Source organism: Oxyura jamaicensis, chromosome 1 (assembly GCF_011077185.1).
Source record: "Oxyura jamaicensis isolate SHBP4307 breed ruddy duck chromosome 1, BPBGC_Ojam_1.0, whole genome shotgun sequence".
Lineage (NCBI taxonomy): Eukaryota > Metazoa > Chordata > Aves > Anseriformes > Anatidae > Oxyura > Oxyura jamaicensis.
In genome coordinates, this window is record NC_048893.1 from 133,196,750 (window position 1) to 133,215,984 (window position 19,235).

A 19,235-nucleotide genomic window follows, 5' to 3' on the forward strand; every position below is an offset into this window, starting at 1 on the left:
CACAGAGATGCTTCAATCAATTTTATCTTGACCTCCAGCATCTAAACTGTGTAATTTACATGGCATTTTAGCTGTCACCACAAATGACCATATGCAATTTTCCACTTTTATTTTTTTATTTTTTTTTTTTTTCCCTCAATAAAGGCCGGTGTGAACGTAGCAGACAGATACAGCAATATTACCATCTAGTGGCGACTGAGAGCGGTACCCACACCGGAGCAGGATCCAATTGTTTAATAGAATATAAACCAGACATGGATGTACCAACGTAGAAAGCAGTGTCTTTTTTTTTCTATAACAATTTGCATTTTAAAAAATTCTAATGTTTACAGGTATCTAATGTATATGTATCAAATATAAACTACTAATATTTTCCTTTGCTTTATGAGTAACAGCATCATTATTTCAAACACCAATTGATTTGATGACAATATGTTTCTATCCTATTTCACACTCTTAGATTTTGAACATGCAGAATCGTAACTGAGGAGCATAATATCAAGGGAAATTATATATGTGGTTATGGTTTTGTTAGGTACTCAGGTGGTAAACTGTACAATGCTTTAAACATGAAAGAAACACTAGATGTGGAATAAAATTCTCAGGATTCCTGCTACAGCAGAAGTGTATCTTGGCTTCTCTAAGAAAGTTTCAAAACAATTATTTTTCAAAACAACTCTTTTTCCCTTTTGACACTAGTCGTGTGTTTAGAGTGCCAGACAGACACTCTTCAAGATAGATGATTTTGTATTTAAAGCATATATCTATCTTACATTTTTTTACTGCAGCTCCTCTTTATCATTTTACTGGGTCTGTCTGAGATGGATTTAGGTCTCTTCATTGAAAAGAGCGGTCTATTTGTCTCCTGGATCCCTAATCCTTCCCGCTTTCCCTATTCAGGCACAGCCATAAGTAATAGGTAGAGCTAGGCACTGTCAGAGAACAACTTTCTTCAAATGAAATGCCATGCTAACCTTAGAAAACGTCTACAAAATCAACTCTCTAGCTAATGGGAAAACCACTTGGTAATCACTTTTAACCAATATTGGTATTGCCCATAATTATTGGGGCATAATGACTTGTATAGAATCAAAATTGCTTTACTGCAATGGTATGCAGATCAAAGACATCCACAGACCTCATATTTGAGGGCTTGGCATAGCTATCAGGAAAAAAGATGCTTTCTAAGTTAGCCAAATTCAGTATGAATTTGGTCTTATGGGACAAGCTTAATACTTCTGGAGGAATTACTTGCACTTAGGATTTCCTGCATCTTCAAGTTGTTCTTTTCCCATCTTTATCCTGTACCCCTGGGGCTACCATGCCTTCAGTCAGGACAAATGGCAACTCCAGCTTTTCAAATGCCAGATTACCTGAGGGGAACAAAATGTGGGAGTATGCAGAACACCAAACCTCTTCCGGTGAAGTGTGGTTTTCAATTTAATGTGGCCTTATCATGAAATCACAAGATACAGTATGCCTGATACCTTTTCTTTTTCCACAAAGGTAATTTTCACATCAGAGTAATTGTTTAGAGACATGGATAGCTGCAGAAAGTTTTCTAGAACAGAAACATATTTCTGAAACCAATAAGTTTGCTCCATAAAAATAAATCACCTTTTCTATCAAACTGTTCTATGCTTATATGTGATACACCCGCAGTGTTTTGCTTACTAATATATGCCCATAGATGAAGAACCTCTGGTTTCCACCAGCTGATATTTCCTGCCTTTCTCAGTATCATTAATTTATAAATGGTTATTTTAAAACACTCACTGCAGAACATTGCAAATAGTACAGTTTTCCTAGTCACAATGCTGTTAAGATATGCTTAATTGTATGTGATCTTCCCATTTACAGGTTATCACAGAGGACATTTCCATACATAGTTGATTAGCCTTTCCTTCTCAGAAATAATAAAGTCTGCATGAAAGCACACTACCAAAAGGAGATAATATTCCAGTCAGGATCTTCCCCTGTTTGTATAAAGTTTGACATTCATGAGGACACAGCTTTTCACAAGCAGCAATAATCCACCACAGTGCTGTACTAAAGCTTGTACAATTTCATATTGCTGTATGGAAGCTTTTACCACATCATTGATCATCACTGAGAATTTGTTCCAAATGGGGTCAAGGTCTGTGCTATTCACACTAGCTCCCACCATCTCAAAATTTCTATTAAAAAAAAAAAAAAAAAAAAAAAAGGCCATTTGCTCTCCCTTTATTTCCTCTAAACGTGAAAGACTTTTCATCTCTGTAAGGTGGTTTTAAATAGTGGGGAATCTCACTGCAGAATAAGACTTCCATCTATAATTGTGATTGTTCATTTTATTCCCTGAATTTCACTGAATCTATTAAAAGGTTATGGCTATCATGTGGTTCACATCAAAATTGGCATCCTTGCTGTAATACAGCAAATAAAGAAAATGTATCCAGGGAATGGCTAACTGTGACTACTCCACTGTCGTGAAATTTGGACTGGTAACACCAAAAGTGTTCCATTTTTTATTATTATTATATACTGAACACAGTAAAGACTGTCTTCCATGTAGTTCATTTTACTTTTTAGTGGAATTGTTGTTTTGTTGTTTCTTGTTGTTGTTTTTTATAGTATGTTTGCTACTTTTTATACTCCAGTTAGCACACAGATCTTTACCGTAAAACAATTCAGAACTTTGCCAACCATACAAAGTTTGGGAATCCCTTATACAAAGATACTGGTACATTTATAGTTCCAACATTGCACCTAAACTCCCCAATACTCTCGCTTGTCATTCATCAATTGCAACCTCTTGAGCTGTAAACACCGACCTTAGATTAAAAGGGTTTTGGGGGGATCGGGTTTTCAGGTGGCATCTCTGCCATATGATTATTCCACTGAGCTCCTGTATTTCTTTTCTATCATGCTCTTCTGTTCATGAGTAACCCAAATGGGAGATTTCCAGGGCACAGCTAGTCCAGAGCTGCTCTCTGATGAAAAGGATTTACAGGTTTTCTCATCCAGAACCTCACTAGTCTGCCATAAGTGAAGAATAAATATATACGATTTGAATTTCCTGATTGAAAGAGACCTAAACACCATCAAACAAGTAAAATAAATTCAATGCAGTAAAAATAATCTATGAAGTAGCAAAAGTGGATATTAACTGTGAGGTTATTACTGCATCAAATTACTGAGAATTATGTAGCAGAGGTTAAATAGGTAGACACCTGTGCAGATAGTCTAATATTCGGATTCTGACAGCTTGAAAGGCTTGAAATAGAAGTTTGCATAGTAGTATTAGATTTTTTAATTTCCAACTAAAAATTCAACCCTACCAGCATTTCAGTGTTTCCAAATTCAATGTTTTAAAATGCATTTTTTATTTGTTGGTTTGGGGGAAAATATGTTTTGATAAGCATTAAGAGGTAAACAGATTTGTCACACTTTGGCATCCGTATCATAACCCTAAACTGCAGTCTTCCTTTTGCACACCAAATGCTGAAAGAAGAAATCAGCAACATGGCCTACTGGCACAGCTCCATTTTCCAGGCAAAGGTTTATTGACCAAAAATTGAATTCCATTTCAAAAACCATTGCATCTTTTAAAGCCACGAGATACGATAAAAGATAAAGATTAAATATGTGTTTTTCTAACTATATGAATTGTAATTCATTTTCCAAACCCACTGTGAGGTATTGTAAAGAAACACTGAGTTTTATGTGCATTTAGTCAGTTCCTGAAAGTCTAATTGCTCTAATGTGTAACAGACAGGAATAGCCAGATAGCCATGTATCTGATTACTATCAAAATGCCTTTGGTGATTTGAACACAGATTCTACATCCTTTCAAAGGATGCAAAGTGCTAGGACACACAATTCTCCAGAAACACACTGGCCTTCTTGAAGCCACTATACTGGCTGCCTTGCAGATGTAATATATTTGGGGAAGGTAAAGCGTACATGGATCACAAGGTAGAATGCAGGGATGATAACCAGGAGCCCTTAGCTCCTGTAGGTGATCCACATCAAAGCTAACCCAAGCAGGCACAGGCCCATGCTGTGCTGCATGTACAGTTGGCTTACAGCCCCATGCTGCACTCTGAGCATCCCCTGGCCACAGGATGCACTCAGCAACTCCTGTGGCAGAGTCTGCAGCAGCTCCCACTGGCTACTGGCGATTACACCACCTGTGTGACCTCATCTTTATCCAACAGTGCTGCAGCTTCTCATGCGAGCATCCTTTTTCTTGCAAGAAGGTCATATAATAGCTCAAATGACTGAAAGGCACTTCCCTTCATGAATGAGATCTGCTCAGCATGTTGCAGGAAAATCCATCCCAGCTCCATCCACAGATGCATGAGCACAGGGTGCCCATCACCCAAAGAGACTTAAGTTTACTTGTGGTATTCCTCTTCTTATTCTTATTTAAATGACTATTTTATTAAGCCATTTGTTGTCAGACCTTCCTTATTACATACAGAAAACACCCTGCACCATCTCTCACTCACCTTACCCCTCACCCCAGTGTAGAATATTATTCTCCATCATCTTGCTGGCGTTTCACTCAAAATGTTGCTTTTCCCCCAGCTGAGATTATTTTAAATAAGGCTTTTTTTTTTTTTTTTTTTTTTTTTTTTTTTTTTTTTTTAAGGGCAAGAACATTAGTGAGGATAAACATGTAGAATCTGGGGAGAAAAATACATGTATGCTTCTAGCAGCATGGGCAATCCAGGACAAATGTTGGGCAGATTCAGCTGTGCTTCCTCAATGACCAGTGGCTATCAGTAAATCCTTTATAATCCAGGGGAATCTGTCTTCAACCTGCTTGAATGCTTTCAAGGTCTCTGTTGTGATGTGGAATTTAAGGATGGGATGATAGACAGCAAGAGAAATCTATCAAACTCTGATTAACATGGCCATTTCTGAATACATACTGATAACAAGACTTGTAGACAAGAACTGGATCCTTTTGAAGTTAACAGGAGGCAAAATTATCATAAGACACATGGCTCCTCACCAGCAAAGGCAATAGTAGTAAGAGTGGTAGTTTAACACCAGTGGGCTGCTAAGCTCCACTATGCTGCTCTCTCACTCCCCCTCTTCAACAGTAAAGGGGGAGAAAATATGATGAAAAAATCTTGTGGGTTGAAATCACTCACCAATTACCTTCACAGGCATAAGAGACTCAGCATAGGGAGATTAATGTATTTTACTGCCTATTGCTATCAGACTAGAGCAGTGAGAACTGAAAGGAAAAAAAAAAAAAAAAAATCTTCCCCCCCTTCACCTCCTGCTGCACTGACCTTGGGGTCTGCAGGGCTGGTTCTCTCCCATGTTCTCCCTCCTCTCTCCCAGCTGCTGTTGCCCAGCAGTTTTTTCCCTTCCTTCAACCTGCTCTCCCAGAGGCCCACCCAACATCACTCCCTGGCTCAGCTCTGGCCAGCAGCAGGACCCTTTTGGAGCCGGCTGGAGCTGGCTCTGCTCTGACATGGGGCAGGTGCTGGGCTCTGCTCACAGAGGCACCCTGCAGCTCCACGCTACCAAACCCTTGCCACGTAAACCTGATACACTGAACCACCAGGCATCAATGTTATAGTTGAAAGTAACACCTCTCTCATGCAGAACCAGGAATCCACCTCAACTGGTCTAATGAAGCCTTGAGGACTGAATTTTTATTAGCCACTGAAAAAGGAAAGATGCCGCAACAGACAAAAAAATAATAGTGCTACATTTAATATTGTTATTCATACATTCTCTTAATATTTATAACATTTTATGCTCACCTTTTCACTGTCACTTCAGGTCCAAAAGTTGACCAACAGCAATAGCCCTGCACTTCCCAAGAGGGAGGCCCCTTGGGAAGTTTCTATCCTACCAAACAGAGTGACCATTGGACAGTGGCACTTGCCCAGCCCAACTAGGTACAGCTGTCTCAACCTGGGAACAATGTTTCCTGTCTGGTTCATTCAAACACCCTCCTTCTTCTGCTCTTGGCTGATTCACTCCAGCATTGGCCAGGTTTCATCTGTTACTCTTAAGTCATATGGAGAACTAGAAAATTCATCTCCACCTATATGGCTAAGAAACCTCATGAGAGGAGAAAAGAACCCTGTTGGCAAGAGGCATTTGCATCAGAAAAGCTCCTGCCCTAGCACCATGAACATGCCTTGAACATGGAAGTGCTTTTATTGTGTAGACATCAACCAAACAACAAAAGGCGGTTGCTTGGAAAACTCTACTTTATTGTTTTGTTCCTTTATGATCTTTTCCAACATTACAATATCCAGCAACAGGCAAAAAACACAGCTGAAAGATGCCAAGTATGACAAGGTGTCACCAGAAATGCCTATTGGTGCATGGAAGCCATAGAGAACAAAGTTTTAATTTGTCTGCCTATAGTAAAGCAATTGCTATATACAAAAAAAAAGTCCTGCAAAGGTAGGTTGCTCTTGATATCTGTCAGTGGGGTGAGCAAGAACTTTTCCGAGACTCACTATTCCTCACACAGAAACCCCCTCATGAGCAAAAGGAGCAACTTGGTCCTGCTGAGTACGTGTGTTCCTCACATGCAGAGCAGGTCTTCGTCACAGTGTTCATCTTTTACCAACAGGAGAAACTTTTTATTTCTGGTACACTGCTATTTTCCTTATCAATACACATTTCAATGTACATTTCATTAAAGATCCAGCACCTTTGAATCTTGATAGGGTTAAAAAGTACTTTCAAATAAGGCATGCATCTTGCCTTCAAGTCAGTAAGCAGTAAGTTCATGACATGCAGAACATGTCATGAATTAACTCATTACAAAAATACTATGCTTAAATAATTTGTTTTGACAAATCAAAACAGTCTGCTCTTGCTTTTTTTTTTTCCCCTCAAGTCAAGGGCAGAATTAACACTGATGCCTGCTGACAGGTATTCTCTGACTCATCAAGGTTGTATGATGCATCATTTTACATACAGCAGCACACTGGCCATTACAAACTTATCTACTGGCTCAGCAAACAGCACGGCCATATGGGCAATTTTTTTTTCCCCTCAAAAAAACAAACAAACAAAAAAACATTTCAGAGAAAGTCCATGCAGGACATTTCCACCACCACCTCAGCATACATCACTGGTCATTTTTGCTGTGTTCCACATTCAAGGGTAAATTAACATTTTCTTGGTAAAAACTATAAAGGATTCAATCTTAGCCACTCCATTCATTCATTTAAATGGGTAATTAATTCACAAATACCACTACTTCTTTCAGGCTACACTTTAGCATGAAACTACCATTACTGATGCAGTCCAGTAAGCAAAAGCATTTCTCTGAACCATTTTACCTTTAAGGTGATGGTGCAGAAATTAATGAAGACCTGGGTCAGCCCCATATATTCCTTCTGGCTGATTGGTCAGCCTCATTTCATTATTTAATGTTTGTGCCTGGTTGCTGCAGGATGTAACACCTTGCTTTGTCTAGCAAGCAAGAAAGCGTTCAGAACAAATTATTCACAGGCTGCAGCTCCTAGCTAAGTCACCTTCATGCCACATAACTACAGGTAGGGAATGCTGCACAGTGGCTGCAGCTTAAGAGGAAACTTTCTAAAATCTCTTGTCCCAACTCCTGCAATCTGATGTAGATATGTATAGGGTGAGATCTCAGTGGGGACAAATGCACTACCTGCACAGCTGTGCCATAATCTGTTTAAGGATGGGAAGGGCCATTATGGCCTTGTTATTTGATTTTGTACATACCACTGAAGAGGACAAAAAGCAAGCTCTTCCCTACTGAGGGTAACCTCTCTATGTTCTTTCTAGTCAAGGAAGAGAGAGGTTCCTGTAGATGGTATAGATGACTACTGAGAAGACTGTCTCAGGCTCCTCTAATCTCCAGTTTAATGTGCAAAAGTAATGAATGCTCATGCCACATCAGCAAAGTGATTTTCTGGCACCTTCTCTAAATCCTTCTCACTCCAGTTATCTGCATTTCTGCTTTAAAAAGTAAAAAAATAAATAAATAAGGGGGTTATTACAGATTGTGCTTAACCAAATGTTTTAAAGAAATAGCAGTAGGCATGAAGTAAAGACTTGTGCTCAGTGCCTAGGCTGCATCATTCTCCCTCTCCACTGCCATCTCAGGACCTGTTGTATAAAGAATGTCAAAGAACTTCAGCTAATCATCAAGTTAGACTACAAAATTCTCTCAATTTAAAATGAAATCTAAAGGAAATAAAGTCAGTTTTCATGCCAAATTCCCTAAGGCTCAGACAGATTTTCTCTTGAAACTCAAAGATAAACCACAAGGAGACATATTTTAGTCTGTTTATCCTACCTCAGTCCACAGGGAATAAAATAGCAGGTAACAGCTCAGTAGAGTGATCAGTTTTATTTGACAGAAATCCAAGTAAAATTTCAGCTTTGCTTTTGTCAGGTGCTGTGTTAAACTTGAAGCATAAACTTTGGGGAAAAAAAAAAAAAAAAAAAAAAAAAAAGCAGCCACCAGCCACACTGCAAATTTCTTTCATGGGTTATTTCTTGTGGAACAGGTTTTGATTTCTTTCTCCCCTATTCAGAGCTGAAGGCAAGTCCTACTCAATCAGCCAGACACACAACCCATGCACACTCAGATTGTATCATTACTGATTCTCCTGACAAAATATCAGCTTACAAAAAAGTTGAGGGCCTTCAGTAAAAGCTAAGTTGATAACTGCCCTCTAAGAAAAGAATATTACATTTCTCCACTTCTGTGCTTCACAACATGAAGATACTATTATTTCCTCCCTAAAATTGCATCATAGATTTTTCCAGTTCTCTTCACTTGAACCTCTCTGAAGCCAGCTGCTGCAAGGAGCGTGCTGTACTCTGCAGGTGTGCGCTCTTTGCCTTCTGTCTGTACCAACATATTCATTGAATACAGTTGGGTTTCTACAGGTCCACTTCTATCTTCCTTCAGAAGGGACTCAACCAGCAGCACTCCACCACCTGGTTGAATAAAGAAAATTCAGAAAATACATATGCTGAGCTCTGAGAAGACACAATATTTCACAGCTGAGTTGTTAGACCAGTTCCCAACGTGCAGTTTTGGGAAGCAGTAGCCTCTCATTTAGCGATGCCTCAGACCCGATGGGCTCAGCTGCTCAGCACTGACTCAGCAAAGTGAATGGCTGAACCAAGAAACCTCTGCACTCAAACCCTGCCACCCAAATTGCCCACTGAAGCTGGTGTGCTCCATGTAACTGAGAGGTAGGAGTCTCCCTGCTCTCCAGGAGCTCACACCTACCGGGTCTGCAAGCCTTGTGGACTTTTGCCAGCAGCTGTCCACATTTGTCATCATCCCAATCATGTAGTATCTTGGATAAAATATATAGATCAGCTTCCGGGATTGAATCTTTAAAGAAGTCTCCTGAAAAGCAAAAACACATCCTTTCACAAACCCCCCAAGACTCAGAGGGGGTTAAGCAACTTGTTTCAGATCTTGTCAGTTAAAAAGATTTTGGGCTTGCCAGGGCTGTGACCCACTTCAGACAGCAACAGAGCTATCCAGGAAAGATGGAGCTGCAGCATAAGTCCATATGGAAAAGTCACACAATCTCACACCTTCTAGCACTACCTTCTTAGTCATGCCTTTTGTTCAGCACCCAGTGTACTGCATTCATGTTTTGCCCGCAGCATCTTGCTTTCTCATTGCCACTCCAAATTCTTTGCATCACTGGCACATGGAATATTTCTTGTGTTTCTCCATCTTTGCTTTTATATTCTTCCACCCTCCCTCCCTTCCTTAAAGGCTTCTTTCCTCTCTCAGCTGTTCTAGCAATATTAAGTCCCTCCAATAACTGCTCTTGAAAACATAACAAGATCTCTCTACACTCCTTTTCATCAGAGATATTACAAAGACCTCACAAGGTCTGAGGACTAGGCAAGAATAACCTGGGCTAGCTCACCCACGCTCAAAGCCTGAAATATCTCAGGACACATGTCTAGCCACCATAACCTGAGAAGAAGGAAAACCCCTTGCTCAGAGCAGGCCTGGTGTCCCACACATCTGCCAGGAGCTCTGCACAGGAGAAGAGGGAGCATTAGGAAGCTCTGTAACGTGGCATGATAGTTGTTAAAAAGCTGTGGCAGCACAACTCCAACACAACTGCTTTGGGAGCACCCAAACATCCTCAAGCTGCTCTGCACACCAACACTGGTTGTCAATGCTCCCGCATTGCCCAGACAAGTGGCTAACTCTTGATCAAAAGGCTGGGAAAGCTGCTCTCCTTCCTCACTCCTTTCTAAGTGGATGTTTCCAAAGGCAAAGCCGTACAAGGGCACTTTTGGTCACTAATCTCCCAGGTGAGTAACCAGGCAGAAGAGGCCTTTGTCGCCTGTGACCCCACAGGCAGCTCTGCTGCTGCCCACCAGGAGCCACCCATGGAGATGTCCACACTTACCTTCGTGGAAAGCAATCCGGGGCTCCTCGGGGGGTACAAATCGTTCCTTGGCCACTTGTACAACTTTTGGCAGGTCATAAATTGTGACTGTGCAGTTTGGGTACAAAGAAACACACTCCCGGGCCAAAGCTCCTCCACCTCCTTGTGAGGGGGCAAAAGAAGAACAGCGCTGAAACAAAACCACCCCATTCTTCCATCCCCAACACAAAAGTGATGCCAACAGAAGTGCAGTCAGCCTCCAGTACATTTGTACCCCATGTACCACAGGAAGGGAAGAGGGATACAAGTGGCTGCCCAGGCCTAGCAGGGGGAGCCCCAGGCCTTGCTGCTCTTACACAGTGCCTCAGCCAGACCCAGTGGTGGGCACTGAAAGGTGGGAAATGAAAACAGAGCTGCTAAAACAGACACTGGGGAAGCAGGGATGGAGCACCGAGGGAGTCTGAAAGGTCCCGTGAATCTTGGCAGTGTTCAGCAGCACTGGGGTAGGAGGCTCCAGCAGACAGTCTCTCCCCCTTCCGTCAATGAAGGTTGAAAGAGTTTGGAAGAACATATCAAACAAGACAAGAAAAAATACCAAACTGATACATAAAGGAGATGAGCCACTATTTACACATATGAAACTCTGCAGGCTAAAGTGTTCATCTTCCTAATGCTTGCACCACTTTACTATTTCTCATTTTGATTCAACCCAACCGAGAAAATGTTCCCTTTATTGCTGATGAGATTCTGAGATATGTCCTGCTTTTCATTGCTTTGCCCTTCATATAACATGGGAATTATTTTTCTTTTCAAAGCTTGCAAAACCAACAATGCAGAGGCTTGTTGAAGATCTACTGATGCTCACCTCCCAAGTCATAAATCCGTGTGAAAGGGGAAAGGTCAAATGCAGCAAGAACATCTCTACCACATATGCCCCAGACCGAGTTCTGGCCAGCCAAGAATTTCAACATTTCTTCTTCTGATCTAGTAATGCAAACAGGTACAGCACACAGAAATATAACACACTCAATGGTGACTCTTACCATAGAAGTCTTACTATGAGTTTCAGCTTAAACATTATCTCATTGTATTTGCAAACAATGCATTCTCTTTGCACAAAAACCTGGTTTGAGTCTTCCTGTAGCAGAAAGAAACAGCTATACATTGCTGCACTTGAGTAGATAATTAAGACTTGTTAAGTTCAACAGTGTATTACTGCTAGTTCTCGGGCTTCCAAGGGATTTTTTCCTTCAGTTGCCACTGCCCCTTTAACAGAGACCTGTGATATATTTTTCACAAGAGGAAATTATACATTTCTATTAAAAGTATCAGAGTACTCCAGTAATGGATATTGCTGGAAAAAATTGCTGGAAGGAAAAAATCTGCATGATGTTTCTAATGAGTGGGATTCTCACACCATCGTATTTAATAATACTCAGCCATAATTAAAATCATAAAGTTTATCCACAATAATATTTCTAAAAATATACTAATACCTGTACATTGCTCCAAAAGGGTCTTTAGATGAAATACCAAAAGCTCTTTCATATTGGTTTCTTCCTTCTCTAAAATGCAACCAAAAAAGATATTAACATGAATTTCTTTTTCCTTTACTCCAAACATATACAGGGGCTGAAGTTTCAGCTAGCGTGCATGATGTTCAACTCTGGACAGACTATACACCTGTGTATTTTTCATGGATGTAATGACATCCTCACCTATCAGTCCAAAAGGATGATGAAATATTTCACAATTTTCAATAAGACTGTCTGGTTCTTTACAGGACTGCATCTGAGGTAGAGGTGCAATATGGCTGTAATCATGACCAATCGCCACCTTCACACATAGCAAGTTTGTTCATCTACTGCACAGACTGGATAAAGCAACACGCCAGTCCCATATTAAATTACTCTTACAGGCTTTTGCAACAGAAGTACCCTTAGTTATTGTCACTCAACATTTATCTGGATGCCTCCTAAAATAAGAGTGACTGTAATAAACATTTTTTCCTGGAATTGAAAACACATAGAGGTATGATTCCTAGATCTACTCTAACATTAAAAGAGAAAAGAAAACAAGAACACACACACACACACACAGTAGTGCAAACAGCAGAGACCAGCAGGTTCTTGTTCTTTCCAAGAACCAACCAGTGTTTTCCTTGTGCCCTTTGCCAGAAAGGCGAGGAACTGAGAGCAGACATACAGATGCAGCAAAGCAGCCTGAAACATGCAGCAGACAACACTCGCCTTCTCCTCCTCACCTCACAGCATCGGTCAGGTAGTGCCAGCACAAGTAGACTGTATTGGAGTAGTACATCATAATATGGTACTGAGACTTGGGGCTTGACTTTGTAAGGTAGATGTTGGAAATTTCTGTGTTTCTGTAGAGGGCTAAGGGGTGAAATAAGTATGGTTACTAACATGTATGATATCATCTTACAAGCCTATTGTACAGCATGGTATCCATCATCAGCACACATCTATATAACCCAAAAGAGAGAAACATTTCTTCTACAATCAGTCCTTCCAACTGTAATGTGCAGCACAGTATTTCAGGGTAGCTGGTGAAATCAGCACTGTCCCATTCAATCTGGGTCAACCCTTCCTCTAGCACCTAACATTTCTTTCAGAAATAGCAAGAGGAATGTCTTACAAGACTCAATGTTCAATCTATATGCTTCTGCTGTCAGGTGAAGCTCCCTGAATTCACTGGGCACCTGCTGTAAGCCCCAAAACAGGGCAAGGGAACAAAGCTGCAGCAGGACTCAAAACTTTCAAAGCTAATCCTCACCAGCTGTCTGATGGGCGCAGTCCCTTCTGGCCACGTGGACTCAAAGTCTCCAGGGCAAGGTGGAATTTACATCACCTCTTAGTTCAGTCCAGAAACCTAACAAACTCCTTCATATAATGGTAAAACCCAAAAAGGAATAAACAAATAAATAACATGTTTTTAAGTCATGGTGTTGCCCATCCACCTTTGCATATTGTTCTAAGGTTTAAAATCATGCCCATACATCAGAGTTTTCTTGAGACAAGCTCTGCAGAGGCAGTGAGAATCTCGTACATCATCATTTAAGGCTCTTGCATAAAGAAGTTTAGGGGCAGAGAGCCCTTCACCCGAGGAGTCCTTTGTCTTCAATCATGCTGAAATTTGCTGCTTCTCTTCTAGCTGAAAAGGCTTTGGTGCTCCCAAGGGATGGCCTTTTCTTCCAGCTATGGTAACTGGCCTAACACTAGATATCATCTTTCCACACAAACCGCACCTCATTTTCAAAGCCATCAGATCTTTGAGAGTTTTAGTTTCTTCTTTCCACCCTTTAGAGGGTGCAAAGAGGATGGAGCCATGCTATTTTCAGTCATGCTCAGTGCCAGGGTGATAGACAATGAGCACCAACCGGAACATAAGAGTTTCCATCTAAACATCAGGAAGAACTTCTTTACTGTGCAGGTACTGAACATAGGCACAGTCCATCCACAGTGGTTGTGGACTCTACCTCCTTTGAGATTTTCAGAAGCTGTCTGGCCATGGTCCCGGACAACCTGCTCTGGGTGGCCTTGCTTGAGCAGGGGGTTGGACCAGATGGCTTCCAGAGGTCCCCTCCAACCTCTACCATCCTGCAATTCTGTGATTCCCCTTCTTTTGCATTTATTACCTCCTTCTTGTGTCAGCTCTACTGCTAAGAGCTTCAATCCCACGCAGGCATCCAGAAGTCTTTCCATTCCTGTGGTGCTGGTACCCAGGCGTGCAGCAATGACATCTAAAGACAGAGGGTCTCCTGACTCCAGCAGCAGATCAAACACTCCCAGCTCACAGGCAGTGAACATAACCTGGGAGTGAGGGGAAGGGGATCAGGTGAAATCACCATAGCTTACTGCATTTCTAAAGCTGCTTTGTTGGAGAAAATATACATATAATAAATCATTTTACATAATATATATATTATTTCAAATACCCAAGTCCAGTAATTAAACTAAAGTTTCTCTGAGCCCTGAATACACCATAGATTGCTTGTAGCTTTTCATTTATTTCCTTTACTGGCCAAGCCATACAGTGTTTTAGTCTCACAAAGTTCATGTTTAGAGGCCAGGTTTTAGCTGTGAATATTTCTGCCTGCCCCTTAGTTTCAGATCACATTCACAACAGTCTCACTTGCTTTTTGCCAGAACAGCTCAAGCAAAGACAAGACTGTGAATTCATTGTTGTTGTTTAAAAGCTAATTATCTAGCATATGCTACAGTGAACCCTGGAGACTCTCCCGTGGTCTTCAGCAGGGGTGGGTATCCCACTCCGTAGACCCTCTTGGGGGAAATGTCCACACACACAATTGATTTATCTTCAGGGAACAATGTCCATGGCTACAGCAATCTCCCTGATGAAATGAGGCTTATCTCAGCCAAAAGGCCCAACAGAAACCTACTGTCTTTTCAATGAGAAGGAAGGCACGTGTACCAACTCCAGGAACAAGCCTGCAACTTTCAGACAGACATAACATGAAAAATATCCTTCTCTAGCTGTACACAGCCAAGTAATGGATAACCCATTTCACTGGCCATCTGAATGCTCCAAAACCCCTAGAAGTCATCAACTCATTTGACTGCCTGTATGATAGAGTCCACAATTTGATTTGATAAAGTCCATAGGAAGCTACTTTTACCCTCAGTAAGAGTATATGTTTTGGCTTAACCTCATGGCAGCATGGTTTAACTGAAATTAAGATCGTTTCTCAATGACATAATATTGTTAGTTTTCGAAGTGTTTGGAACTCTTTTTTCTCACCAAGGAAAGTAGCCTATCATTATTCATTTGTTCCTGTCTTCACTAAATTCTGTTTTTCATGAGCTTTTGGATGCAGCAGTATTTGCAGACCTCTGAAGTGTATTCTTTCCATTACCAGATTGGCTAGAGGTGCAGCAGAGTACAGTAAGAAAGAAAAAAATCCTGTGCACTGGAACACAGAATTTTTCTGCTTGTGTGCTCATGCACACATACAAAGGTAAGCAACACCAGTAAACATAAAGGAAATTGGGGAAAAAAAAAAAAAAAAATGTTCTAGCCTGTGTCTTAATCAGGTGTTGCCTGGAAAAAAACAAACAAACAAACAAAAACAAACAAACAAACAAAAACTTTTTTTTTTTAACTCTGAAAAGTCATTATATCAGACTTTTTTGTCCACCTGAAAAGTAATACACAGAAGTTACCAAGATCTGCCTAGTACATCATGCACACAGAAGAAAAACATTCAAGAAAGAAAGAAATCATCTCAGAATGTATTTGAATAATCTTGCTCTTTAGGTGGTACGAAAAGGGAAAGGAAGGCAGTATCAGTCAGTCCTCTGGTTTCTAAACTTCAAACATGAAAAGTGGGAAGAAATCCCAGGACCTATGGAGCTTTGCGTGTTGGATGCAGTCAAACAACAAACCCTCAGCTATAAATCCCTGTGTTTTTGAAGTCTCACACAGAGAGAAGATCTGCTCATCCAAGCTCCCGAAGGTCAGAGGGATCTCAATAAATGAGATGTCTAACCTGAGGAGTAGAGACTCTCAAACCTTTTTTCTTTTCAAGTTTCCTTCACAGCTAGGTGAGTAGATAGGCTGCTTTCCTAAGAGACTGTTTTATTTCCAAAGATTTACACTGAAGAACTAGGGTGATATCCTTGAATATTTCTGTCAGCATACTTTTAAGACTTCTATCCAAGACTGATATATAGTTCTTACCTTTGAGACTAAAAATCCATTGTTGTATTGCAAGATGATTTGAGGATAGTCAAGGTCTTCTGTGGAGCTCATCTTCCTTCTATAGTGTGGCTGAGATCCTCTGCCTGTCTTAATTTAAATAAGCTTCTTTCTACCGGGCACAGAGCACACCAGCTGATCCACTTAATCTTATTGTTTCTGAGAAACACTTTGGTTACAAAACAAATGAGCTAGTTATTTGGCTTCAACAGGCTTTTCTTCTAGCTTCAGCTGTTTCTTTGCATCTTCTTCTATCATCAAGCACAAGGCTAAAGGAGCAGCGAAGATTAAATTGGTACTGTTGGCTCAGAGTTCAATTAGCAGGCTGGTATTTAAGAAACAATTGAAAGCTGAAGATATCCGAAGAAAGCTGAACTCTGAAGAACTTACTACAGAGTAACATGAAGAACTTGAACTCAATGAGATACACCAGGAGTTCATAAACCAAAGCAAAGCCTTATTCTGGGCTTGTTCAAGAGGAGCTATATTCAATTGCATTGGAATCTTGTTGACGCTGGGACACATCCCTCGAATAGGAAATTCCTGACATACATCTGCCAGCCTAATGAAATGTGATTTGGAGGAAAGAAGACAACTTGGTGACATGTTTCTTCACGTGAAAATGGGACATTCTCAGCAACTCAGGGCAAAGCTGTCAGGGTATACTGCCTGGCATCTCAGACCACCCCAACTCCACTCACCCCTCTCTCACCACAAACTACAAGCACATGCACAGCACTTACCTCGACCCTGCTGACTCAGGGACTTGCTCCAATCTGGACTGCATGCCCAGGCCTCAAACCCTGGCCTGGTTTGCAAGGCGTTCACACAGAAAGGACAAAGGGAACACAGGGACATAGCCAGAGCTGACCCAGAACTTGCTGTGATGTGCACAGGTCTACAGGCTGCCACAAGGTACATCCAACCCGTAAGTGCAGGAGCAGCTGCTGTGAGGAGAGGCTGAGAGCCCATCTGCTGTGCTGCTTTGTCACAGTGACTAATTTGCCCTGACAATGATCACTTAGATGATGTCTACAAGGAATTAAGTCTACACTTGTTCCTTTTCTGTATTTTGCAGGTGTCTTCCCACATAAAGGCTTGGAAGGCAGTGCATTTGTGGGCAACCCTCAGGTGAATACAGACCCTTTCCATTAAGGAAAGCATTGCAGTTTTACATCACACATTTAGTGACCCTTCAGGCAACAACATTAAATCAGACCATGACTCAGGTGATATAGTGATGGCAATGTTATAAAATAGTACTTTTCCAGTTGTAGTATTTTTTACCATGATTCAGCAGTAAAGTTAACAGGCAAAATCAGAGCACTACAGTGATCCACATGCAGCTCAACATTTTTTGTACTTTATCTTGGTGCATCTTTAAAGACATGCACTTTACAGCATTGTTCCCATACAACATTTTGATGACCTCCTCCTTTCCTAGAAAGTTGAGTTGTATTTATCTGCTACTGCAGAAGGTTAGTTCTGTTAGTTCTTTTGATCCTGCCTCATTTTTTAGAGGAAACAAACCAGTTCTGATTTTTCTGTGTTCTTTTCACTGCATCCACAGAGTGGTCGACACATTCTCAACTGAAATTTTCCACTACATTATCCTTTTGATAATTTTCTATTTCCCTATTTTCTATTTTGATCCTTATATTTCAGCCAAGAGATGTAGTTGTTTTAGCCATTAATGAAATAAGTGACATCTAATTAGCTAACCGGAACAACTAACTCTTAAAGTAGGTTTCCCCTTCTGTATACCCTTTTTTTCCCCTTCTGTATACAACTCAGACTATTTCCTAAGAACACAAGGTGTCCTCCATTACCAAAATACTTAAACTGAACATACAAAAGCTGAAGCAAACCCCAGACAGCAGAAACACTTTGAGCTCATCAACCTGGACAGCACAGCCTGTAACTACAGTGCCTGGCTAGTGCAACATACTTAGCTTTTCTGTAGAGGTTAGATTCTGTTTATCTTGTACTGTCAATGCTGGACATCGCAACATTCTCCTCAGCATTCCCACAGCATTCCCACAGCATTCTCCTCAGGAAACTGGCTGCTCATGGCTTGGACTGGCGCATGCTTCGTTGGGTTAAGAGCTGGCTGGATGGCCGGGCCCAGAGAGTTGTGGTGAATGGAGTCAAATCCAGTTGGAGGCCGGTCACTAGTGGAGTCCCCCAGGGCTCGGTACTGGGACCAGTTCTCTTTAACATCTTCATCGATGATCTGGACGAGGGGATTGAGTGCACCCTCAGCAAGTTTGCAGACGACACCAAGTTAGGTGCGTGTGTCGATCTGCTCGAGGGTAGGAAGGCTCTGCAGGAGGATCTGGATAGGCTGGACCGATGGGCCGAGGCCAACGGTATGAAGTTCAACAAGGCCAAGTGCCGGGTCCTGCACCTGGGGCACAACCACCCCAAACAGAGCTACAGGCTGGGAGATGTGTGGTTAGAAAGCTGCCTGGCAGAGAAGGACCTGGGAGTAGTGGTTGACAGTCGGCTGAATATGAGCCAGCAGTGTGCTCAGGCAGCCAAGAAGGCCAACAGCATCCTGGCTTGCATTAGAAACAGTGTGGCCAGCAGGTCCAGGGAAGTGATTGTCCCCCTGTACTCGGCTCTGGTGAGGCCGCACCTTGAGTACTGCGTTCAGTTTTGGGCCCCTCACTACAAGAAGCACATGGAGGTGCTTGAGCGAGTCCAGAGAAGGGCAACGAAGCTGGTGAAGGGTCTGGAGAACAAGTCTTACGAGGAGCGGCTGAGGGAGCTGGGACTGTTTAGCCTGGAGAAGAGGAGGCTCAGGGGTGACCTTATTGCACTCTACGGGTACCTGAAGGGAGGCTGTAGCGAGGTGGGGGTTGGTCTGTTCTCCCATGTGCCTGGTGACAGGACGAGGGGGAATGGGCTAAAGTTGCGCCAGGGGAGGTTTAGGTTGGATATTAGGAAGAACTTCTTTACTGAACGTGTTGTTATGCACTGGAATAGGCTGCCCAGGGAAGTGGTTGAGTCACCATCCCTGGAGGTCTTTAAAAGATGTTTAGATGTAGAGCTTAGGGATATGGTTTAGTGAAGGACTTGTTAGTGTTAGGTCAGAGGTTGGACTCAGTGATC

General features: G+C 41.7%; 1 protein-coding gene across 1 annotated transcript; it reads right to left on the reverse strand.

Moving 5' to 3' along the window:
• Positions 1–8,178: 8,178 nt before the first annotated feature.
• ASMT (acetylserotonin O-methyltransferase) lies at positions 8,179–16,711 on the reverse strand. The gene is made up of 8 exons (XM_035313610.1): positions 16,104–16,711; positions 14,041–14,215; positions 12,649–12,778; positions 11,882–11,950; positions 11,251–11,369; positions 10,407–10,547; positions 9,251–9,373; positions 8,179–8,952 (listed from the first exon to the last, which is right to left on the reverse strand). The coding sequence occupies exons 1-8, from the start codon at positions 16,173–16,175 to the stop codon at positions 8,741–8,743; spliced, it is 1,041 nt and encodes a 346-aa protein (XP_035169501.1). The 5' UTR covers positions 16,176–16,711; the 3' UTR covers positions 8,179–8,740.
• Positions 16,712–19,235: the final 2,524 nt, after the last annotated feature.

Excerpts from the sequence above, each read along its gene's own strand:
- ASMT (XM_035313610.1), bottom strand. The coding sequence starts at position 16,175 with ATGAGCTCCACAGAAGACCTTGACTATCCTCAAATCATCTTGCAATAC. Across the intron at positions 11,951-12,648 it reads TACCTGACCGATGCTGTGAG|AGAAGGAAGAAACCAATATG; the intron begins GTGAGGAGGAGA and ends GTTGCATTTTAG. Across the intron at positions 11,370-11,881 it reads CCTTTTGGAGCAATGTACAG|ATCAGAAGAAGAAATGTTGA; the intron begins GTATTAGTATAT and ends TTGCATTACTAG.